The sequence below is a fragment of the Lutra lutra genome, chromosome 6 (assembly GCF_902655055.1).
Source record: "Lutra lutra chromosome 6, mLutLut1.2, whole genome shotgun sequence".
Classification (NCBI taxonomy): domain Eukaryota; kingdom Metazoa; phylum Chordata; class Mammalia; order Carnivora; family Mustelidae; genus Lutra; species Lutra lutra.
In genome coordinates this window covers 113,390,492-113,417,067 of record NC_062283.1, presented here as the reverse complement: position 1 = coordinate 113,417,067, position 26,576 = coordinate 113,390,492, and the positions used below count along the sequence as shown (strand labels likewise).

General features: G+C 34.6%; 1 protein-coding gene across 1 annotated transcript in view; it reads left to right on the top strand.

The window, feature by feature from the left end:
- Positions 1-25,807, top strand: part of MAP3K7 (mitogen-activated protein kinase kinase kinase 7) — a 76,639-nt gene extending 50,832 nt beyond the window's left edge. Inside the window, 6 exon segments of the mRNA XM_047733596.1 lie at positions 2,071-2,135; positions 14,766-14,822; positions 14,824-14,867; positions 19,298-19,364; positions 20,482-20,597; positions 22,443-25,807. Of these exon segments, the coding sequence (XP_047589552.1) occupies positions 2,071-2,135; positions 14,766-14,822; positions 14,824-14,867; positions 19,298-19,364; positions 20,482-20,597; positions 22,443-22,623 (530 nt within the window). The 3' untranslated portion in view covers positions 22,624-25,807.
- Positions 25,808-26,576: the final 769 nt, after the last annotated feature.

The window sequence follows — 26,576 nt, the reverse complement described above, 5'->3', positions numbered from 1 at the left end:
TTGCGGGGGACCTGGGTGCCTCAGTCGGTTAAGCGTCTGCCTTCAGCTCAGGTCATGGCCCTGGGGTCCTGGGATCAAGCCCCACATCCAGCTACCTGCTCAGCGGAGAGCCTGCTTCTCCCTCTCCCTCTGCTGCTCCCCCTGCCTGTGTTCTCTCTCTCTCTCTCTCTCAAATAAATAAATAAAATCCTTTTTTTAAAAAGTTGGAACTTGGAATGAAATGAAATTTGAAGTAAATTTGAGCTAAAATTATGCAGAGAATTCTAAAACAGTTTAAAATGAAAAAAAAATGATGTCTTAAAAATTGGAGTTTAGCTATAAACTTGAGTTTTTATATTTGCTACATATTTTACTGCATTAAACATTCTGTGTAAGGTCCTTTTAGTTTACATACAAAATAATAATGGGGTCACATGGATTAAGATGCTCAGTTATATTGCTCCTTGGTTTAAAATAAAATACTGAGTGGGACGCCTGTGTGGCTCAGTGGGTTAAAGCCTCTGCCTTTGGTTCGGGTCATGATCCCAGTGTCCTGGGATCGAGCCCCACATCAGGATCTCTGCTCAGCAGGGAGCCTGCTTCCTCCTCTCTCTCTGCCTGCCTCTCTGCCTACTTGCGATCTCTATCTGTCAAATAAATAAATAAAATCTTTAAAAAAAAAAAATAAAACAGTTTAAAATGAAAAAAAAATGATGTCTTAAAAATTGGAGTTTAGCTATAAACTTGAGTTTTTATATTTGCTACATATTTTACTGCATTAAACATTCTGTGTAAGGTCCTTTTAGTTTACATACAAAATAATAATGGGGTCACATGGATTAAGATGCTCAGTTATATTGCTCCTTGGTTTAAAATAAAATACTGAGTGGGACGCCTGGGTGGCTCAGTTGGTTAAGCAGCTGCCTTCGGCTCAGGTCATGATCCCAGCGTCCTGGGATCGAGTCCCACATCGGGCTCCTTGCTTGGCGGGGAGCCTGCTTCTCCCTCTGCCTCTGCCTGCCATTCTGTCTGCCTGTGCTCGCTCGCTCTCCTCTCTCTCTGACAAATAAATAAAATCTTAAAAAATAAAAAATAAAAAATAAATAAAAATAAAATAAAATACTAAGGATTATAGAAATATAAAATTTTAAGAATGAATTCTCTCTGCTAATCGGACCAAAACTGTTACAATGTACCTTCTCAAAGCTGCCTACTAGTTTAGAAATTATGTAGCTTTCAAAGTCAAAAGAATTTTGAGTATTGTATCAGCTGTTTCTCACAGTATTTTTGTGTTTCCTTTTAGACAGCTGATCTCTCATCTTAAATGATACCGTATAAACAGCTCTATGCCCAAATAAAAGTACTGAGTGAAACTTTTGCTTAATTCATTATATTTTGCTTATATTTTTAGAATTTTTTCGTAAACTGATTTTTAGATTAAATTATTATTAGCATGGAAGTTCCTAAAGCAGCCCATTTCAACAAGCTGTATATTCGAGAATGGAATGAGAGTCATTCTTCTTCAGTAGGAATATTAAAAGAGTTGTTCACCAGTAGTAAATTACTAGATTCTGACAAAGACTAATGGGGTTAAGTGTGACTCAGTATAATAAACTTAAGCCTAAGCATCCTTTTAGGTTCTGAATGAACAAGGTACTGTTGTTGGGTAAAGCCAGTCATGTTCTACTACCTGCTGGCTAGCTGTCTTGCTGTAGAAATTGTAACGTAAGGTCCTTGAAATAGATGCCATCATCAGCCCCAGCCCACAAACATTCATCTATTTAAATACATGACAGAAGATGGTGCAAGAGAGTTTAGCAGCTATTCATGTAGGGTAGGAGCAGGACCTACTTTGTTGGAGGCCGGCAACTTTTGAGTTAAAACTCTGCAGCTGTTTCTCTTCCTTTCCTTACAACATTCTCTTCTTTTTTTTTTTTTTTTTAAACAATAAACTGACTTAACTATTTTTCCCACAAACATTTTGTATAGATCCAAGGAGCAACAAATTCCAGCTTCCTACTGTAGCAGTAACATCCTTGTTGTCTATTTGAATAGATCTCAGTATTCTACTTTTTTTTTATCTTTTAAAAGGCAACGGACAGCCAAGACGTAGATCCATCCAAGACTTGACTGTTACTGGAACAGAACCTGGTCAGGTAAGACTTAACACTTGAATTCTCTGTCTTTGAAGAAGAATAATGGGCAGAAATCAAGAATTAACTATAATATATATACTTTGCAGAATTAGTCTCATGAGTTAATCTAAAATTGTGGTAGAGAAGTTCATTGGCACCTGAATTTAAATACTTTGGGGAAAAAGTGTATATGCCATTGTTAGCTTAACTTGAAGGATAGTTTATCATAGTAGGTTGATTAATTCAGTAGTGTTCCATGTGCATTATATATGTATGTGTGTTTTTATATATGATTTAATAAAGAAATATCAACTTCATAATTTAACAGTTTGTTGTTATCCTTATGCTCTAAAGTGAGTCATTAGTGCTGTCTCCTTTTTACTAACGAGATAAAAAAATTTTTACTATTTTACTAATTACTAATATTTACTAACATATTTTCCCAAGAAAATGTCACTCCTGTGGCATCACGTAAGGCACTAACATACCTAGATGACTCCAACATCTTTTAATTTGTCATATTTACTGGATTTATATTTTTGTGAAATATGCTTAAGACGGTATTTACTAAGCAGATAGATAAATTCTGGAAAGGCTTCTGTCACAGTTGCTAAGGTTTTCTTCATCTTATATTTCTGGATGTTCTTCAAAAGTCTTATTACCTCTTTATCGCTTTCTTTATAAATGATCCAGACAGTGTTATAATTTTAGCCATTACTGACAGAGTTTTAACCAACAAGTATATAAAAGTAGCAGCTCAGCAAGTTATTTTTTTCTGTTATTCAGCTCAATACATATAATTCATGTGATATTTTTAAAATGAATGAGAACAAATTGTGAGGTATTTGTTGATTTATTTTCAGCTGTATTACAATAAGTGTTATGAGCACAACATACATCTGAAGCAATAAAAATCTCACATTATGGTCCATATTCATGTAAAATTACAGGATTATTTATTATAAACAAAGATTTAATTTATGATAAAATGTGCTAGTACTTTTCATTCTAGAAAGGTGTTTTATTATTTCATTTTTATAAATTTTTAAAAAATTCTTTTTTTAATTTATTTGAGAGAGAGAGAAAGAGCACAAGCAGGGGGAGTGGCAGAGGAAGGAGGCAGAAGCAGGGAGCTCCATCCGAGGACCCCAGAATCATGACCTGAGTTGAAGGCAGATGCTTAACCAACTGAGCCATGCAGGCACCCCCCCTTTTTTTAATAATATTTTTAAATTTTAGAGAATCTTTGTAGTCAATAAAAATTTGAAAGCCCTTTATAGGTATCAAATTAACTAACAAAAAGCACTTGAAATATTTAATGATAAATATCCTTGATCTTCATTTATATCTGGATATATTTTTTATTTCTCACAATGCCTATACACACACTCAAACACATATACACACATATGTACATTGTACATATATATTTATTATATATGATATGAAGTAACCCTAAATCTGAAAGTATTATAAATGAATACAGTCATTTTATTTCATTTATTTTAATGGCTTTTTCAGTATATCTGCTTTTGTGAAACCCCAGAACTTTTGAATGACATTTCCCACTTTCTCCCCCTCAAATACTTCAAGTGTTGGTGAGGGCAATTAGTAACAGTTTGGCATCTGGTATTTGCTTTGATTCCTTAGAGGCTTGATGAGCTCAGCCTTTTTAACCCTGTTTACTATTGCCATTGATATTCCAGTTATGAGAAATGCTAGCCAAGTGTTCTCACTTTGACTGAGAATGTTAAGCGTGCTCTGAGGCAGTTCAGAAGCGTGTGTGAGTGCAAGTGCCCTTCTCTGTACTCTGTAGTAAAGGCATTGCTGTTATTTGGGACTCCCCTCACCATACCAGCCTTTGTTACTTCATCACAAGTTCTGTATGACTTGAGATTATGATTCTTAGCCTTTTCATTTGTAATACCTTCCACGGAAAACACTGGAACTGAGGCAGTCATGTCAAATGACTGACAGTCATTTGCATGAATTGTCATGGACTACTGCAAAAGAGTCAGAGTGAGGGGGATTTTAGGGTGGCATGAAACCAGTTCTAAAATGGTTGATAGGGGCGCCTGGGTGGCTCAGCGGGTTAAGTCTCTGCCTTCAGCTCAGGTCATGATCTCAGGGTCCTGGGATCGAGCCGAGCATCAGGCTCTCTGCTTAGCAGGGAGCCTGCCTCCCCCCTCTCTCTGCCTGCCTCTCTGCCTACTTGTGATCTCTATCTGTCAAATAAATAAATAAAATCTTTAAGAAAATAAATAAATAAAACCGGTGATAGATGGCCATTGTATAGCCAGTTTTTAAAACTGATCCACTCTTCCAGAATTAAGTATCATAAATGTAAAATGCCATTGAGGATGGTAAATAGCAATTCTAATACACTGTGAAAACATTTTCCTCTGAAAGTGTTAGGACAAACAAAAATTAAATCTTTTTAATTACTCATGAAAATGATATTCATTATTTGAAAAAAAAATTATGCACAATATGGTTTTTCAGAATTGAAGGTATAGTTCTTTTTAAATTCTGGCTAAACAGTGATAAAACAGATGCATAGGGGGTTTTGTTGGTTGGTTGGTTTTCGCCATGGAAATTGGTAAAGAACATGAAGAAAAGAATTTGCCCACCTGGTACAGTCATCAGAGGAAGAGAAAACTTACTAATTACATTTAATAGTATGTCTCATAGAGGAAAGTAAACTGATTGGAGTTTATACTTTGGCTCTTGATTCAAGACTGACCTTAAAAATCATTTAGACTTTATATCTGTAAATTAAAATTAGGTTGTTTTTATACTGCCGTTGCTGTTGAGCAAAATAGTGAATGAAGCAAACCTCTGAATTAACAGTAGTTGTGATTTGTCTAAAATTCTGTGTCCTTAAACATACAACTCACTTTAAATTCATTCATGTTTTTATTAAGCCAGAAAGCTTATTAAGCACACTTAGTGGATCTGGCCTCTTACTTTGAAAACATACTGAGAAAGAAAAAAGTAGCCCCAGGATGTCCAAGAACTGATCTGACGCTGAGGCCTCAAGGGCTGTTAGAAGCTGGGCATAAACAATGTCTCAGAACACCAATAGACAAGATTATACTGAGACCATGATAAAGTGAGACAAAACAAGAACACTTTTTAGTGTCTCAGCACAGACAAAAACAAGGTCACTGTGCCACACACAAAATACCAGACATTGCCATCTCCCAGCTGATGTGAGTGACTGTGCTTCTTTACCAGCTGCAGCTCTATCCTCATTCTAGTCTAATTTCCCTGGAGAATTGCCTCTGCTTTCTGGCAGTAGCTAATCTAGAGTTCACCCCTCCTTCCTTGGAACTGCTCCAAAATCACTCATCGAAAGCCCCGAATCTACAAGTTCTATAGTCCTTTCAGAGATACCCCACATTATCCCATAGTGAGCACTCTGCCTCGCTGCAGTGAGTGTTAAACTCATCTCATCCCACTGTGGGTATGTTCCTGGTGGTCTCTGCCTACAGAGTATTGACAGTGCCAAGAAGGCCCAGCCCCCTAATGTATTTGAGCACAGCAGACTTACACCCAGATCACTTAGAGAAATGCAGTAATATTGTTGTGCACCAACTTTGTGCTAGTCAGGCCTTTATTTTTTAATTTTTTTTAAAAAGATTTTATTTATTTATTTGACAGAAGGAGAAAGATCACAAGTAGGCAGAACAGCAGGCAGAGAGAGACGGGAGGGTGCGGGGGGGAAGCAGGCTCCCCACTGAGCAGAGAGCCCAATGTGGGGCTCAATCCCAGAACCCTGAGATCATGACCTGGGCTGAAGGCAGAGGCTTAACCCACTGACCCACCCAGGCGCCCCTTCCTAATTTTTTTTAAAGATTTTTATTTATTCATTAGAGAGAGAATGGGGGGGGGAACATGAGCGGGAGAAGGGGCAGAAGGAGGAGAAGCAGACTCCCCACTGAGCAGGGGGCCCAACAAGGGGCTTCATCCCAGGACCCTGGGATCATAACCTGAGCTGAGGGCAGACACTTAACCAACTGAGCTACCCAGGCACCCCAATAATGTATGTTATTTAAATCATAACCCTGTAAAAAATAAATAAATCATAACCCTGCAAATTTGGTACTTTTATTTTCCTCATTTTGCAGATGAATAAACTGAGGGTTAGAGAAACTTTCCAAAATGTCTTCCCTTGTACTGCCAGTAATTGCTGTAGCCAACTTATGAATCCAGATCTGATTCCAGAACACACTCTGTCATTCTGTGTTGCATGTAAAACTGAATATATTGCATGCTAAAGTACTCCTAGATCTCTTTGATTTCAAGATTTCAAGATGATAGTGTACATCATCATTAATTATTTAAATAGTTTTTAATGATGATGAGTTTTTAGCTGTATCATATTACTGAGCAAGGCTAATTTACCTTGATAATAAATTTCCTGAGATGGCTGTACAGATTTACTTTTTATATATCTGGGTGAGCCTTCCTTAAATTTCACCAAAATTACATATTTTTGTGTATGTCTGCATAACCCTTCTGGAGTTTATATATATATAGATCTGTTTTCAGGAGTCTCTTGGGGGGATAGCAATCAGTGAAAATCACAACCGCAAGATAGATGATGTGATGATGATTGTTTAAAGAGTTAGGCCTATTACGATCTGAGAAGGGGTGGGGGGTGGGAGGTTGGGGGCACCAGGTGGTGGGTATTGTAGAGGGCACAGATTGCATGGAGCACTGGGTGTGGTGCAAAAATAATGAATACTGTTATGCTGAAAAAATAAAAAAAAAAATTAAAGAGTTAGGCCTACTATATTTTTAAATGGACTTAGAATCTACTTTCATTAGTCAGATATGTGACTCTAGGTAGGTTCTTTAATTTCCCTGAGCTTCAGCAATCATATATACCAGTGAGGATCACAACACCCACTCCTTGGGGTTCTTATAATATGTAAAAGTACCAGACACACTGTAGATGCTTAAGAATGTACACCTGCCTCCCCATAGTGTACTTCCCAAGGTTCTTATTACTTCCTTGTTCTCATTATAATATATTACTATCCAGAAAACAAAAATAGCACTGGGAAAAAGATAGTCCCATTGGCATTCAGTTTTTTCTGTATTATAGAAGTTTGTGTTAGGGATCATAGAAAGTATTGGCACTAAAGGCCTTTTATCACATATCAGTTATTTATTTAAGGGACATAATTTATTATACTACTACTTCTATCTGTCTTCAGTCTGTACCTCCTTCAGTATAAATAATTTTCTGTTAAAGCTCTAAGTCAGAGGTTCACATAATAGTTTTAAATAATTCCTGGTTCATAGTATACCTTTCTTTTGGAGAATTTAAAGACCATATAAGAATAATAAAATTCTAAAATTTCCTTATAATGAACTATAGTGAAGCTAGAATTAGATTGATCCTATACCATCAGATTAGAAAGAATGTTTTCAGTATTACCTGTCGTGTATAGATTTAATTATCTGTGACTATCATAATGGAGGAAGTACCCTTGTAAACGCCCATCACTAATTTGATACCCTTTTCTTTTTAATGTTTATATTATTCAGATGTTACTTCAGCAAAATTATCATATAAATCTTTAATCTCTGTGCTTTGTGCTTATATAATTTTAGCAACTGAAAGTTTAAAATAGCTTTTAAATGTCAGTCTAAATGGTAGCACTGGCCATAAATTTTTTACTTAAGAAAATATTTTCCCAGTCATTCAGGTGAGACGTAAAAAGCAAAGCTTTATTTTTGTCTGTAAAATAACTCCCAATTCCTTTTTATAAATATTGAGATAAAGTTCTGGGCAAAGTCCAATCCTGTTTCATGTCTACCAATGGTAATTTGCCCTCTGGTTTAAATTTGGCTTTGTATTCTTCTGCCTTAAATTTCAGTGTGGCATTTTTGTACTCTTGTAACCACTTTCACATCCAGCCTTGTGGTAAATCAAGTTTTTCCATCTCTCTTAAACTTTTTACAATTTGTGTGAGAATAGAATAAAGTAATTATAAATATCTTGAAGAAAGAGGCAACCCAAATGAGTTTTATTAATTTGAGAGCATACATGAACATAAGAATTTGACCAATGATTTTTTTAGTAGCTACTATAAAATAAAACTTCTCCCTTAGTAGTTTGCAAGCAGCAACATAAATTTAACCCATAAACTAGTTTGATTTTTTTAATTGTCAAATATTACGTGATCCTCTTATTTATTACCTTATATTTTTCAGATGTTCAAGAAATATAATTATGGCTTATTTTTAAATATTTAGTTTTTTTATATGAACATTTTAGCATATTGTTACTCATTGAAAAACCAATTTATTGAAGTCTGAAGACTTACTTAGTTAATTTATGGATGTAAATTTAGCTCATGATGGCTTTTCTTGTAGTTTTCAGGAAAAACTAGTTTTGAAACTTGACTTTAAAATATTAGCCTTCAGGCATCTAGGTGGCTTAGTCGGTTAAACATCTGACTCTTGATTTCAGCTCAGGTCATGATCTCAGGGTTGTGAGATCAAGCCCCGTATCAGGCTCCAAGTTAGGCATAGAGCCTGCTTAAGATTCTCTCTCCCACTTCCTCCCTCCCTTCCTCCCTCCCTCTCTTAAAAAAAAAAAAAAAAAAAAAAAAAAAAAAAACAGAAGAAGAAGAAGATTTAAAGGACTCAGGAGTAATGTCATAGTATCTGTACTTTTTTTTTTTTTTTTTTTTTACCAAGGGTAGCAGCATCCAAAAGTAAGAGTTAACGAATTTCATCACTGATTCTTTTTGGTATATATTCTTTCTTGTATACAAAAGGTAAATAAGCCTAAGCACCAGTCTTATACCTGAGTACTAAGAGCTTATGTTATCATTTTATTCAATGAGTATTTATTTTGTAGTTATTATATATTCAGTAATTTCCTAACTCCTGGGGAGTACAGTATACAAATACACATGATCTCTGCCCTTAGTATATTATAATATTTTTGAGGAATAACAAACATTGAGAGTAATATAAATTATTTCAATCTCAAGTTGAGGCTTATGTAGTAGCAGACTATAAATACAGCCAAATTCAAAGAAGAAAAGTGTCTTTGTTACAGGGTTTAGTCACTGTGTTTTATAAAAAGAACTGTGATTTTAATCTTGAGAGAGAATTGTTAGGTGCTACAAGTTCATTCATATATTCCCATCTTAGATTTACAACCTAATAATCAGCCACTTAGTGAACATTTTTATTGTGTCAAAAAATACTTCAGATACTTTATTTCATTTGATTTTTTTACAAACTGATGAGGCAGGTAATACTGTCCTCATTTTACTTATTGAGGCTTAGAGATTAAACAACTTACGTAAAGCCACACTGCTAATAAATAGCAGACAGAGATTCAGACTCTGGGTTGTATTGTTTCCAGTGCCTGACTTCTTAACTATTACTACTGTTCAACCACACTTGATAAATGAGCTTAAGGCACCAAAAGTTTTGGTGCCTTAAGCTCATTTATATTCAAGTTCACATAGCCAAAGATGGCAGAACTGAGATTTAAATCCAGGTCTCCACAAAGTATTAGACTAAATCATGTGAACTTGCTGATACTCAATTATTTTGATGTATAAAATGTCAGATTCATGTAGTTCAGTTGTCATATTTGCTCTTTGCATTAGACCATATAATCCTTAAATGAATATAGGGTCAAGATTACAAGCAGGAAGAGAAAGAGGGGCATAAGGAATTGTCAGAGGAGAGATAATCCGGATAGGTAAGGTAAAACCTGCCGATGGAGGGTTAGGAATTCCAGGGTGGGAATTTCAGAATTGATCCATTCGCAACCAGTAGATGAACCTTTGTAGATGCTGCTAGAATAAAGTAGTCTTCAAACACAGGATCTGGCTTTGTGCTCACAGAACCAAGGATGTAGCAAGAATGAACATATAACGTGTTGAAGGGAATCTCAGCAGGGCCCTAAAGGACGAAGAAGAATTAGCAATAAGAAGAGAAAAACAATGAGCATTGTTATACACAGGGCACCTTTGTAAGTATGACATGAATAAACTAAGGTTTTGGAAAGACCAGTCTAATAAGGAGTTGAAAATTGTTTGTGGTATAGGAAAGCTTTTTTGGAATTTCTGAAGCAATTTCTTAGGTACCCAAGATGAAAGTAATATTCCATCAGTCTTTTCTTCAGAATTATTTTGTTATTTATTTCCAAAATTATTATACAAGTGCCTTTTACAGTTTTAGTATCCTCAATCCGTTGTGAGTTTTCAAGGCTTAAGATAATAGAACTGTAGCAGTGGATGAAATACTAAAAGTTAGCACATCTTTAACCCAGCTCCACCCCCTCTCTAGATAAAGAAAACAAGACTTCTTGAAGTAAACTAAATTAGACATAGTACCATAATTAGAACTCACATCTGCTAATTTCTACACATGGGGACTTTCTATAACTATTGTATTGCCCTCATTTTACTTGATGCTGTCTTTGAGTGTTTCTGTTGAAGATTTTTTTGAATTTATGTACTCTTTATGTTTTACTTTGTATAACTCCATATTCTTTTTTAAATATCAGTAACACTTTTAAGAAAAAAAGGTGCTTTTTTGAAAAAGAGTCTTATAGGGACACCAGGGTGGCTCAGTTAAGCTGCTGCCTTCAGCTCAGGTCATGATCCCAGGGTCTTGGGATCAAGTCCCGCATCGGGCTCCTTGCTAGGCAGGGAGCCTGCTTCTCTCTTCGCCTCTGCCTGCCACTCTGCCTGCTTGTGTGTGTGCGTGCGCGTGCTCTCTCTCTCTCTGACAAATAAAATCTTTTTTTTTAAGAGTCCTATAAAATCCATTTTAATTCATATGTCCTTTGAGAATTTTTAATATATGAAATATTAATACATAGATAGATAAGAGTATATGTAATATGCAAGTTATAAAGCCTGATAATAAAATGAACACTTATGAATCCACCACCCAGCTTAAGAAATGGAACATGATCAATTCCCATGACTCTGCCTGTGTGTGCTCCTTGCCTGTGACCTTTCTGTCATCCACCAGCCTACAATGCCATTTTCTGTGCTACCACATTTCTAGACTTTTTTATAAATACTAGTTCTCTAGTTAAGAAACTATCTTCTCTTAAAGGAATTCAAGTCTGTTAAATGTAGTTTCATAAATGGCTGTTAAATTTTGTCAAATGCTTTTTTTATGCATCTGTTGAGATTTTTCTCCTTTAATCTGTTAATATGATAAATTGGATTAATAGAATTCCTAGCACAAACTGACCTTTGCATTTATAGGATAACCTCAACGTTTCAAATTATTTTTATTGTTTTTATACTGCCAAATTCCATTTGCTAATATAATTTTTAGGACTTTGATTTTCGCCCCTATATTCATCAGTGAAGTTGCCTAGCAGTTTTTCTTTTTCTGTCCTTATTTCTTGATCAGATTTACTGCCTTACAGAATGAGTCAGGAAGTGTTTCTTTTTTCTAGAATAATTTCTTCAGGATGGTAAGTGCTTGATAGAACTCAACTGTAAAATCCTCTGAGGTTGATGTTTTCTCTAATATATAGAAACTTCAGTGATTTATATATTTTTTAGAATTTCTCTATTTCACTTTTTTTAATTTTTTGTTTTATTTTTAATTTACTAACCACCAATTTATAGTATTCTCTCATTCTTATTTTGTTATTTTTGAGGGGAGGCTTTTGACTTTGTTCTTTTTCCAATTTTATAAGTTAAATCTCTAGCTTATAAACTGTCACTGCTTCTAATTTTTTTCATCTAAATATTTGGAATTAAGTATTTTTCTCCAAGTGCCTCTGTAGTTGCATCTCCAAGCCCTCTGTAGTTGTACAGGTTTTACTGTGTTTCATGGTAAAAATCAGTTCAAATACATTCTCATTTCCACGTTGCTTTCTTTGAACAGTTAGTTATTTAGAAGTGTTTTTAAATGTCCAGATATATGAGATTTTTAAGGTTAACTTTGAGTCAGTACAAAAATAATTTTTTTTAACTTTTTTTGAGATTTGCCTTATAGCTAGTACATGATCAGTTTTCATAAATGTTCTATGGTGCTTAAAAAGAATGCATATTCTCCAGTTTTTAGGTATAGGATTCATTGATATGTTTAGATTAAGCTTTCTTCTTAATGCAGTTCAGGTTTTACTGGTGTTGTATCTTATTTTTTGATCTGGCTTTATAAATCATTTACCAAGGAGTTTTAAAATACTGCACTATAGTGGTGATTATGTTCCTTTCTCCTTGCAGTTTTATTGCTGTATCTGTTTGGAAGCTATGTATAGATATAGCATATCTTATAATAGGTAGAGCATTATAAATTTTGAATTGTTGTTACATAATGAATTGACTCACTAATCATGTTATCTCTTTCTCTAGTAATTTTTTTTAATCCTAAAATGTATTCTTTCTCATATTAATATAGCTACATAACTTTATTTTGGGTAGGTTTGCCTGTCTTTTTTCATCCTTTAACTTCCTGGTTTCTCTACCCTGTGAATTAGAGCTGTCTCTTATAAAGAGCATTTAATCCAACCTTACAGTCTGATTTTTTAAATATCTTAACTCAGGAAATTAATCCGTTTATATTATGGTTACTGATTGATTTGTTCCTTTTTATCTTATGCTTTCTCTTATTTCCCTTTTTGCTCCTTTTTTTGCCTTCCTTTGAATTGAACAAATATATTTCTCATCCCATTATTTGTCTTTCTAATTTGGGGATATCATATACTACTACTTCTAGTAACTACCTGTGAAATTTTAACACTCATACTCAACCTAAAGTTAATATCTTTACCTCATCTTCAACAATATAAGGATTTTTAAATCAGTCTCTTGCTTATGCTATTTTTTTTAAAGATTTTATTTATTTATTTGACAGACAGAGACCACAAGTAGGCAGAGAGGCAGAGAGAGAGGGGGAAGCAGGTTCCCCGCCAAGCAGAGAACCCTATGCGGGGCTTGATCCCAGGACCCTGAGATCATGACCTGAGCCGAAGGCAGAGGCTTAACCCACTGAGCCACCCAGGCGCCCCTTGCTTATGCTGTTTTTATTCAAGTTTTAGTACTGTCTTATTATCTGTTTGCTTGGTAATTTTGAAAATTACTCATGTTCCCATTGTTTAATATTTTCTGTGCATAGAATCTCCTTATGTTTACCAGTATTCCTGATTGCAACTTGGTCCTTCAATCAGGGAAAACTTTTTCTTAACCCTAAACTACGTGCTTTAGAAATTGTTATAAGAGCTTATGGATGAAAAAAAATTTAGAAATTTAAAACTTTAAAATTTTTTTTAAAAAGAGCTTATGGATGGTAGAGTCTATTTTTGTCTAAGAATGTTATTTTGACCTCATTCTTTATGTTTTTGTTGGCCAAACAATTCTTTTTTTTTTTTTTTTAAAGATTTTTATTTTTATTTATTTGACAGACAGAGATCACAAGCAGGCAGAGAGGCAGGCAGAGAGAGAGGAGAAAGCAGGCTCCCCTCGGAGCAGAGAGCCCGATGTGGGGCTTGATCCCAGGACCCTGGGATCATGACCTGAGCCGAAGGCAGAGGTTTTAACCCACTGAGCCACCCAGGCGCCCCGAGGCCAAACAATTCTAAGATAGTTATTTTCTTTAGACAGCTTAAAAGCTACTCCACTTTCTTCTGGCTCCTTTTTGCTATTACGAATCTAACTGGAGGGGCATCTGAGTGGCTCAGTGGGTTAAAGCCTCTGCCTTCAGCTCAGGTCATGGATCCTGGGGTCCTTGGGATAGAGCTCCACATCGGGCTCTCTTGCTCAGCAGGGAGCGCTGCTTCCTCCTCTCTGCCTACTTGTGATCTCTGTCAAATAAATAAATAAAATCTTTAAAAAAAAAAAAAGAATCTAACTGGATGGTTTTGGGAATAATCTGTCTTTAGCTACTTTCTGCTATCTTCTATTTTCTTTGTTCTCTAGAATTGACTATAATATGACACATGTTTAATTCATTATTGTAGTTCTGTTATTTTTTTCTGCTTGGGATTGATTGTGTTGGGATTTGTTGTAATCGTCCAGCAGTTATGTAAATCTTTTATAAATCACAGTGGATACATTTCTCCCCTCCACCCAAGCCACTCCCAACACAGACAGAATTTATTTGCTCTCTGCTTTGTAGGGTAGATCTTTATTCCTAGTTCACTCTTCCCTAAGACTGAATTCTTTCTTGGTTTTTAGCTTTAAGCACAGCAGTTCTCCAGTCTTATTCCCATCCTACAAAGGCCTAGACTTAATGCCTATTCCTTGAGTGCAGAACATAGTCAAAACAAAAGTTTTAGGTCATTGGTGTCATTTGAAATCCCAGGGCTAACAGTTAAGGCACTTAACTGGGACCTCCTGACCTGCTTTATTTCTGGTCTCAGAGCATTTCTCTTACTTTCTTGAAAGCTCATCAGTTTTAAGAGGTATTCTGCATGAGTGCATATAATTTTTTTGTTTGTGTGTAGACATAGTACAGAACGTGTGTGTGTGTGTGTACAGACGTGTGTAGAGGATTTTATTTATTTTTTTCCAAGAGTATTTCAGGACCTCTAGTGATAGAAATGGAAGGCTGTCTTTACTTATAATAAAATTTTCTCTTATCTTTTTTTTCACTATAAAAAATCACATTTGTTCCTCCTATCATTTCTTCCTATAGGTAAGCAGTAGGTCATCCAGTCCTAGCGTCAGAATGATCACTACCTCAGGACCAACCCTCAGAAAAGCCAACTCGAAGTCATGCATGGACTCCTGATGATTCCCACAGGTGACCAGTGTATTTCCTCACTATAATTAAGAAGTTGAATTCATCATATTTGTTTCCATTATTTGTGTCATGACACTGATCTTTATAAAGGCAGGCATTTCAGAGTAGATTTTCATATTAATAAAATCAAATATTTAGCAATAAACTTAAAGATGAGTTTTTGAGTACTGAGATAGATTGTCTTGCCTTCTGCATTTTCCCCCCAGATACTAACCATCTATATTAAAGATGATTTTGTTCCTCTACAGAGGAGGATACTGTATTCCTGATTCTTTAAGAGTCTCTGATTTTCCTATTTTTGATCCATCCTACAGATGATAGTAGTAAAGTCCATTATCATTTAAATAACTAAAATCAGTAGGAGAATAAAAATAATCATCTTAGTCTTTTGTCTTAAAGACACGAGATACCATGTATTTCAGTAAGAAAAAAAAATTCTGACCATTAATGTTACATAAATTTCTGTTAATTAGACCTTAAAAAGCCTGTTAAATTAAAATTCCCTAGTGGCACCTAGGTGGCTCAGTGGGTTAAGCCTCTGCCTTAAGCTCAGGTCAGGATATCAGGGTCCTGGGATTGAGCCCTACATCGGGCTCTCTGCTTCCCCTTTGTCTCTGCCTGCCTACTTGTGATTTCTCTCTCTCTCTCTGTGTCAAATAAATAAATAAAATCTTTTAAAAATAGTAATAATACTACTAAAATTCCCTAACATGAATGACTAACTGGTCAAAATACTAGTATTAAAATCTAATGATGGAATAGTTTTATTATGGGCAAGCAGGAAGTTATGTGCCACAGTGGAATTAACTTTCCTTAGCATTAAGAGAATTCCCTGATAAATACTCAGCAGTATGGTTCTATAAAAATTTATTATTTATATGTTATTATGTCAGAGAGGGAAAGATGATCTCCTAGGCCTTGGAAAATTAAACCATTTGTGATTTTATTTAAGATCAACTGTGTTATTAATAGTGTCAATTAAATTGAAATTAAAAAGTCAGCTTTCTCCCTTTACAAACTAAAACACTCCTTGTAAGTATTTATAGATATTTGGCATGGCTTAGTCAAGTTCATAATTTAATTTAAAAAAATTAACTGAATAGCTTTCTCTCTTTCATGTAAGATACAACTAAGTTTAGCCAGGGGTGTACTCTCTCGTTTTAGTAAGTTTAAATTTAGTGGTGGCAAAAAACTCCTCTGAGTTTCACCCCTAGCAAGCCCAACCCCGATTGTCCAGAACATTCACTACTCAGCACATATGCAGAATTTGTCACAATGTGCTTTCTCTCAGAGGTAGGTAGGGAAATGCTCTTGACAGATTTGATCATTAACATTCAGGTAAGGTTAGCTCTTTCCTGGTTCTTCAACCCTCAATACTTGCCCTGACATTACACCATTTGCAGAGACCTAGTGCTCATCTTTTGCAGGGCCTCCTGACTTCAGCCTAGACTACTCTAGCCATGCCAGTCAATGGAATTGTGAATTCATGGAAGTAAAATAAAAATTCTCTTATGTCCCTTTCACTTCTGTTTTTTTTTTTCCTACTTCATGTGTTCTTCCAGCCTTTCAAACCCAATCTCACTTTTTTCCTTGCTGGGACCTAAAATACCAATAGCTAGAAATCATATCTAGGTCCAAAATTCAACTGAATTTTGTCTTTCCTTTAAAATACAGCAAGTATGTGGTTATAATTTTAGATAATTTTGAATATAATTTTAGAAGTTGAAACTGGTTTAAGCTTATATTTAATGATGTTCAGCTTTGCATTGTTTCTAAGAAAAGTACTGATAATCAAGCTAATACAATAAATTACAGGGAAGAGATATTAGTAAAGCCTTTTTCTTTGAAGTCTCCCTGATTCAGGAAAAATTTAGAAGTGCATACATAAGTTTAAGTAACCTAATTAATTAGGTAGTTTTATTTTAAAAGAGGAGGGATTTCTATCCATTTTCAGAGAAAAATAAGAAGCATATCAGTTTAATAATCATAGCACACAATGAGTGCTCTTGGATTTATATTTATAATATACAGAGGATGAAGAAAGACATACATACCCAAGAGCAGTTAGAAAGATAGCTAGACACAGTAGAGGGAGCCACAGAGAGGGAAAAACCCACTGAAGAGTTTTTCTTATTTGCAAAGATTAGAAGTATAAACATGGCCCACTGCTTACAATCTTATTAGAGTCATAATACTGACACATTAAAATAAAAAACTCATCATGCTTTATGTAATTTAAAAAACTACTAAATTTGCAGTGGAAAGCTCAGTGTTTTAAAAGTTAATAGAACAATCCTTGAATTTTTTTTTTTCTATTCCCTGAATACTGTGAAACACTAATATACTTAATTTTTAAAATATGTACCAGAGGGGCCCCTGTGTGCTCTTTCAGTTAAGCATCTGCCTTCAGCTCAGGTCATGATTCCAGGATCCTGGGATGGAGCCTGGGCCGCCTTCTCCCTTTCCTGCTCCCCATCCCGCTGCTTCTGCGCTCTCTCATGCTTTCTCTCTCTCAAATAAATAAAATCTTTTAAAAAATAAAAATTTTTTTTAAAAGTAAATATATATCAGATGACAGGGTGCTTATTTGATAAAATATACCAAGTATGAAAGATTTAAGAAAGTTATAAGAATAGAAATATTGAACGAGTTCAAGATACTTAATTCCTTCCTATAAAGCCCAGGGGGAAATAATTTTAATCAATTGTACTTTTGCGGAAAGTAATGTTCCCTGGGCGCATAGTTCGAAACTGTTGTTGTGGGTAGGGAAAGAGTTAGAGAGATAATAAGTTAAATGTAGTTTTCCTTTAGCCATTCCAGAAGAATACTTACATTAGTAAATGATTTTAGGGTAGGTAAGACTGTACTAGGCACTACACTCCACTCTTTATTGCCCTCCAGTATTTCAGAAACATTACTTTTTTTAAACATTACTTTTTCAATCTGAAATGCAAACTTAAGTATGTAAAACTGCCCTTCCTTCCTAATTCTCCATTTAGTGTCAATAATAACAACAGTAGTGGTAACCATCACCACCATGTGTTGACAGCTTACTATATGTTAGCATTGCACGGTATTTCTTACATGCATTTTCTTATATCGTTTGATTTAGCTTCACTTTTGGAGTTACTTGCAAGCACATACACAGTGGCTTTGAAAAAGAAAACTAGAATATCTGTCAGTAATAAATTCTTGAAGTTACCGAACCATCAGACTGTCCTGGATTTTTATTGCATCGCGTGCCGTGCCTTGCTGTCCGCCCGAATGCGTATTTATCTGCACCATCTTTCAAGGAGTCACTTGTTAGGAAAGGGGCTGAACAGTTCACTTTCTTTTTTTAAGACTATTTATATATTTATTTGACAGACCACAAACAGGTGGAACGGGAGGGAGAGGGAGAAGCAAGGCGCTCCGCCGAGCAGAGAGCCCGACGTGGGGCTCAATTCCAGGACCCTGGGGTCATGACCTGAGCTTACAGCATACGCTTTGACAACTGAGCCACCCAGATGCCCTTGAACAATTCCCTTATTTAACTCATTTACTCTTTCCTAACAGTGGGAAAGCAGCTACTTCTGAAATAAAAAAGTCCATATTACTTCACAGTTGCCCTGCCTGCTTCTGGAGGCATTAACATTAATCCCATGTGACTCATGCAAGTTGTTATGACAGTTTACCTCTTTTGAAATACAAATAAAAGCTGTCTGTTCAAATACTTTGATAAAATCAACAGGTTGTTTGATTTAACCCGCCCATGACATCGAGCTAGTTTCCCTACTATTCATTACACCTGTGTTCAATGTACTCCCCTCAAAAACATCTTCCATTTTCTGCAGCGATTCTCATTAGGAGAGGTGGGAAGGAGTTCACACTAGGATATATATAAATTTAAGATATTCCACTGGAAGAGAATGTGTCTCCCCCCCACACACTTTTTCCATTAAAGAATGCTAATATTCAGGGAATTGACACAGCATTATAGTAAACAGCATGATCAAGGAAAGAGATATGAGGTTAGACTAGGTAAAGTTAATGAAGACTGAATTTAAAGTATAAAGGTCCCATACCACTGTTTTTGTTTTTGTTTTCTTTCAGGATTTTATTTAAATTCAAGTTGTTTAACATAGAATGCAGTACTAGTCTCAAGGGTAGATGTTTTTGTTTTTAATTGAACAAGGGCTTATGACCTGTAACGTTACACAATTTATAACCAACTTAAATTGTGCTAGAGTATGGTTGCATTCTGATTATCTGGTGATTGGATGTTCTGTTTTTACCTTTAGAATTCTGAAATAGACTCTCTTCATTATTAATAACAATAACTTTAATGTATTATTTACTTTAGGGAAAAATGCTAATATTCATGCATGCTCTCTTGTGTTTTGCTTATAATTATTCATGATAGAAAATAAAACACATACTTGAATTCCAGATACCAATGGATCAGATAACTCTATCCCGATGGCTTATCTTACACTGGATCACCAATTACAGGTAAAAAGAGTACTTTCTCAGTGAATGTTTACTTTTTCCTTAGAAGTTTAGACATAGTCTCTCTAGAAAGTGGACAGTTTTATTTATATCTGGCATCATATATTCATTTATTTATGCTTTTAGATGGCCTCCTTAAACTTTCTAAAATCAAGTTAAAATGATTTGTCCAGTTAAGTTTAAGTTAATCAGATCTAAAATTGGTAGTCATAGGTTAACAGTTGTCTTTAAATATTTCCATATATTTGTTTAAGAATACCAAGAATGTGGGGGGGTGTCATCTGGATTCCTCAGTTAGTTAAGTACCCAACTCCTTTTTTTTTCTCTCTTTTTTTAAAGATTTTATTTATTTATTTGACAGAGACATAGTGAGAGAGGGAACACAAGCAAGGGGAGTGGGAGAGGGAGAAGCAGGCTTCCCACCGAGCAGAGAGCCCGATGTGGGGCTTGATGCCAGGGCTCTGGGATCATTACCTGAGCTGAAATCAGATGCTTAATGACTGAGCCATCCAGGCGCTGCAAGCATCCAACTCTTGATTTTGGCTCAGGTCCTGTTCTCAGGGTTATGAAGTGGAGCCCCATGTCAGGCTCTCCACTGGGTGTGGAGCCTGCTTGAGATTCTCTCACTTTCTCAAAAAAAAAAAAAAAAAAGGAATGCTAAGAATATCAAAAATAGCATTTTTGCTCTTTAATTTTAGTGCTGCAGTATAAAAATTTACAGAAGCTCATTTCTATTTAATAGATTTCATGGTACACTGCCCTATTCATAGTGACTGAGAATTTAAGTAATACACTTAACTGTCTCCTCATGAGTATGAGAGCTAGAAGCTTCTTTTGGTATAATACAGTTTGACAACCTGAAATGTAAAACCAGAGGCCAGTGATACTCTGGTCATGATTCTCTGTAACAACAAAAGTGTTAAAACAGCGAGTGTGAATTTATATTCTGAGTTAACTCTGTCAAAAGGACACTGACATTTTCTAGACCATGGTTTAACACTTATTTTTAAAAGACAACTGCTTTAGTGCTATAAAAACATATCACTGTTACTGTCTTAACTCTCAGCTTGATATTGAACTTTGATTGAATTATGTTTTAAGAGTCCTGATTTATTTTTAGCCTCTAGCACCATGCCCAAACTCCAAAGAATCTATGGCAGTGTTTGAACAGCATTGTAAAATGGCGCAAGAGTATATGAAAGTTCAAACGGAAATTGCATTGTTATTACAGAGAAAGTAAGTTATCTTTTATGAATAAAACACATTAGTATTTTGAGTTTAAAATATGTTAAGGTGAAATATTGTTGGAAAACATGAAAACTTTGTTAATTTTTAGAACTAACCGTTAAGCATAGAGTTGACCCTTGAACAGCTTGAGGGTTGGGTGCTGAACCCCTACTCATCGAAAAATCCACATGTAAATTTTGACTCCTCAAAAGTGCTATTGGCCTACTATTGACTAGAATCCTTACCAATAACATAAACAGTCAATTAACACATATTTTTATATGTATTATGTACTTTATTCCTAGAATAAAGTAAGCTAGAGAAAAAGTTTTCTTAAGGAAATCATAAGGAAAAGAAAACACATTTACAGTACTGTACAAAAATCCATGTGGAAGAGGATCCATGTAGTTCAGACCCATGTTGTTCCAGGGTCAACTATATTTCCAACTTGAAGGTTTTACATGTGTTCATCTTTAAGTTTAAAGCAACTTTTGGCTATTTTTTTTAATGCAAAATTCATCCCTTTTGACTACATATACTATATTAAAATTAAGGAAAATAAACTGGTGTTACATAAACATTTCTTATATCCTAAGAATTTTAAAACTAAAAGCTATTTAGATTTATAGTTATAAAGATTTATTATTTCTTTAGACATAGATAAAATAATTTGATTTACTAATACTCGGCTGTGTGTGATGAGTGCTATGAAATGTGGAAGCCCAATGATTCACAGACCTGTACCCCTGGGGAAAATAATATGTTATATGTTAACATAAAAAATAATAAATAAAAAAATATTTTATAGATATATTCTTTCTAGGTATATGTTTAAGAGAGTTACTTTATTTTATACATGTGAGTGTTTTTCTGGGGGGTTTTATACTCACGTGTTTTTCTGAGAGTTATAAAGAGGCTGCCTTCCTCCTCCCTTTTTTAAGAAAACCAGTTTTCATGGTCCTTTATTTGAAATTCTAAAAAACAAAACAAAAACTTCAGTTTTCTTAAGCATGATCCTCATGAAATTTTATACCTCTGAAGCTTAATTACTGTGGAAACTGAAATGAAGTGCTGTAGTACAAAATCAAGGCAACTATATGTATACATGGTAATAGGATTCCCTCTGTTGATTTTAACCTAAATAAATGAAAATTTATTGCTTCCTGAAGTAATTTGTGGAAAGTTTTGTTTGTACTTCCAAAAAAAAAAAAACAAGCTCCTACTGTTAAAATTATTTCAGCTCAATACCTTAAAGGATATACAGTAAATAAATATTAGAATCTGCTAATTGTAGAATTGTTGACACTTCATGTTTAAAAAAAAAAACCTCTTTCTTTCACATATTTAATCTATACTTTGTTCATTTGAAGGAGGAATTAGTTGTGTGCTAGAAAAAATAAATGATGGATTAAGGGAGTGTGAAAATTGTGACAGTTTTAATCAATATTAAATACTTTAAATGAGAAATATTATAAGAAAATCATCTAAAGGCTTTTCATTAATTATTCAGTTATATCCAGGAACTTCACTTTAGGAGTTAATAATGAACATCTCCCAAAGTTTTATCAGGCTATAAAAGTGTCTAATGGTCTTTCCTGAAAATGTTCGTAAAAGTGAGTTAACTCATTTGAAAGTGGTACTTTGTATTGTTCTCACTTTTAAAATAGGAAATAGATTCTAAGTTGGTAGCATCTATTTTAATTAGCTTGCACATGTTATATGAGCCCCCACTTTGTACTGTAGTTAAATAAGACTGTAACTTCAAAGCATGAATAAAAGTTCATGAGTGTAAAGGTTATTAGTATGAATTTTTCTATCACATACAATATTTTATTGTGTGGTATTTGTTTTCAGGCAAGAACTAGTTGCAGAACTGGACCAGGATGAAAAGGACCAGCAAAATACATCTCGTCTGGTACAGGAACATAAAAAGCTTTTAGATGAAAACAAAAGCCTTTCTACTTACTACCAGCAATGCAAAAAACAACTAGAGGTCATCAGAAGTCAACAGCAAAAACGACAAGGCACTTCATGATTCTCTGGGACCTTTAAATTTTAAAATATGCAAAGAAAGACTTTTTTTTTTTTTTTTTTTTTTTAGGAAAAGAAAAGCCCTTATAATGACAATTCATGAGTATTAGCTTTGGGGCGTGTTCTGAATGCCAACTGCCTGTATTTGCTGCATTTTGTTTCATCGTTAATTTTCTTTTTCTTATGGTGGACATGCAATTCAACTGTCTCCTTGCATAACATGGGGCATCTGTGACTTGAATAAGCAGCAGTTCTCAACTTCAGAACAGATGCAGTGAACCATGGCTGTATATGCATGCTCATTGTGTGAAGGCTAGCCTAACAAAAACAGGGGGTATCAAACTAGCTGCTATGTGCAAACATCGTCTTTTTTTCGAGGTGGAACCTCAAGAATGATTTTGTTCTTGTATCTCATCTCAAAAAACAATTTTTTTTCCAAAAGATGGTATATGCCAAGTTAAAGACAGGGTATTATAAATCTAGAATAATCAGTGGTACATTATAGAAATGCAGAACATTTAAGGATAGTTGCAAGTGAGGGCTCTGATGCCAGCATCCTTCAATCAGTACTGAACTTAGTTCCATCCATAAAATATTTAAAGGTAAGTGGTGGTTGCTGTATTTAATGAAAACATATTTCATTGGACTAAAATCTGACTATGATACATTGAACAAAATGGAACCTTTTTTTTTTAAGATATAAAGATTTTAATTTTGTGATTGAGTGTATGTGTGTTGAAACTGTAAAGATTTTATCACTCTAATAGTAATATCTCTTAAATGAAATTAAAAGGTAAATGGACACGATCCAGCTTAAATGATCATTCCTTCCTGCAATGATTATTGGATTGTTTTAGTTTATATTTAAAAAACTAAAGAGAAATAATTGAAAATGGAAATAATTGCTCCAGCTAAAAGGCTTGGGCTTAGATTTCTTTTATGATACCAAAAGAGTAAAAAACCTGGCAAATCAGGAGAAGTTAGTAAGGAAATTAAAGAAATAAATACAAATTCATGAAGTATACTATTTATGAGCATTGGAGTAATTGATTTTCCTTGCAAGCCCATCCTAGAATGCCTGCTGCCTTTCAACACTTTTAAGGGAATTTCAACACTTATAAAGAGAAAATTTATATTGTTAACAATAACTTTGCTACCAACTTTGAAAATAAAGGTAATAAATTCATTGAAATAATAGACTATATAAGCTCTATTTTTTCAGTTGGTATTAAAATAAATCACATTTTGATACCAGTACAAGGTGTCTTTTAAACAAGGATGTCATCAACCTCATTTTTATAGCATTAATGTTTTATGAAGAGAAAATTAAAAATGAAAGCATAATTGCTGTGATTATTAGAATTACATCATGATTGTATTGTAGTTTTGCTCTGTTTCAGATAAGCAAGTTGATCTAAGAAGTTATCAAAACTATTCTTAAAAATGCTAAAGCAGGTAACTTTTTCTTCTGTTATTTTTTTCTCCTTCTGAGTTTTATAATGTATTCCTGTGTATACAAGCAATAAAGGTAAAAGACAGTTTGTACTAAACTGTGTCATTTTTAGCTTCCTCAAAATCTGTTACCAGAAAGTTTCCAGTAAATAAATGTCTACCATTACTTTATTTAAATAAAAGAAAGGGCTGTCATTCCCAAACAATTTGATTACCTAACTGAAAGTATACTGTCTGAACACATCAATAGTAAAATAAAATTGACATAGAAAAGAACTGTAGGGTAAGGAAAAGTATAACCCATTCATAGCATTGCTGCTTGTGATATGTGTGTGTCACTCCACCAAAAGGGATCTAGTCAGTGCTCAGAGACTTTTCTGGTTATCTCAGAGCATGAGATATTCAAGTGTGGATGCTAATGCTTGACCTTTCCATTAGGATTTAGCATTATAGATTTCAGATTTTATTTCTAGTCATTAATGTGTTTTTGCTATATATTACATACTTAAAGGGAAAATTTATTATTATTACATGTAATCACTTTATAAAAATCTCAAATAGGAAAATGGAAGAAAACAGTAGTGTTAAGTCATGGTGCCAAATGCCAAAAAAAAAAAAAAAAAAAAAGGCTATTGAACCCTTGCTTGTTTGTTTACAGTAAGTTCCTTGTTTGTTTACAGTAAGTTCCTTCATTCTCACACTGTAATTCTCCTAGACACTGAGTGTACTTCAGCCTATTGGTTTTAAAGTAGTTGTGTTGCAAAGTTCATACCTTTTAAGTCCTGATTATCCTTGATGGGAGAAAAGGGCAGCAGGGATAATCAAAATCTACAGTCGGTTTTATCCAGCATCCTCACCATCAAACCTTCAGACAGATTTTAACAAGGAGCCGAATGTTTTACTTATAAAAAAATTTTACTTTTTATTCTAACTCTCATTTTTGGGTGGAAATAGTGAACAGACAAGCAAGTGGCTTAAAGGCCCTCATGTAAGAAGTTCACAAACAATCCCTAATTACATTTCATTTTTTCCCTCAAGGGAAAGAAAACAAAGTCTAGGGAGAGACACTCCTCAGCATTAAAAATAACTGAGTCGAATGAAAATCATTTAACATTATTAACTTTAGAGCAGCACCGCATATTGAAGAGATTTGCTTGAAAGTTGTTTACAATTGTTTGACTTTTTGTTGAACCATTTTAGAGTACTTAATGTGGTTTTTTTCTCCCAGGTTTCTTCTGTGTTCCTAGTTTCAGGTCCTGCTTGTAGCCAGAGGTCACAGGCCTTGCCTGTGATGCTCTTTTCTTTCTGTAAGTGTGTGGCTTTCAGCAGTGAACTTCTCTCTTCAAATGGTAGGAAGTTCTACTTCTGTCATTCAGAACATTTTATGTGAAACAGTGTAATGCAGAAATCCTTGTGTATACTGTATACTTGAAGGAAGCTTTTTAGATTTATTTTTGTTTGTAATAAAATTCAGATTGTTATTCTAAACTTGTTTATAAAAATGGTTAATGATTTATATCAGCAAATGAGCTATAGGAGTGTTTTACCTTACATGAAATTAAATAAAAACTGAAAAGTGAGTACTCTTAAAATACTCAACACAATTGTAACGTAATCATGATTTTTGAGAGGGTAAGTCACTGGCCAGTTAACATATCCATCTGTAACAATTCACATTATTTTGTTAAATGGGTACTCTTCACAATTTCATTAAATCATGATTTATATAAAGTACAGTATGGCATATACATTACTGAGTGATTCTTCTCATTAGAAAACTGATGTCCTCTAGGTTATCTACCTTTCATTAAGTATTCCATTCCATTATCAACTTCCTAGTCTCCCAGCCATCACATAATGCACACATAAACTTTTACAAACTTGACCTTCATCTTAGTAAATCAGCTCATTCATCATTCACTCATTCCTTTAACAAATATTTATTGAGCACCTGTTATAAGTGAAGCTCCTGTGGCTAATCAGTTACATGTTCTCTTTAGTCACATGGTAGTTAGATCATATTCTCATTTCCCAGATGGAAAATTAGGCTGCTAAAGGTTAAGACTTTTGCCTGAGTCTCCTTTTCCCCCATCATCTGTTTTAGGCAGAATCTCATGCAAGGAGACGCTGTGGCTACCATCCCATGATGGGAAGAAGAGCATGAGAAATGCAAACGGGGGGAAGATGAGAGGTCACTTGCAGGCACAGAGGCTTTGTGACCACTCTATAGATCACAACAAAGCCAACACTGAGACCCACACGTGTCTTAAAACCAAGAGTGTGCTCCAAACCATTCTGCCATACTGTAATTTAAAACTTGCTGAATGCTTCAGCTTTCACATTCATTTATTCAATGAGTGGGGTGCCTTCACTCTTCCACTCCCCTCAGCTGAATGACATGCTAAAAATGGAAATAGAAATGATATTGTGAGGCTTGGTCTAGAAAGAAGACTTGTTCTCCACTCTCAGGAAAGGCTTCAGGCTTTTTCATTTTTGGTTTGTTTT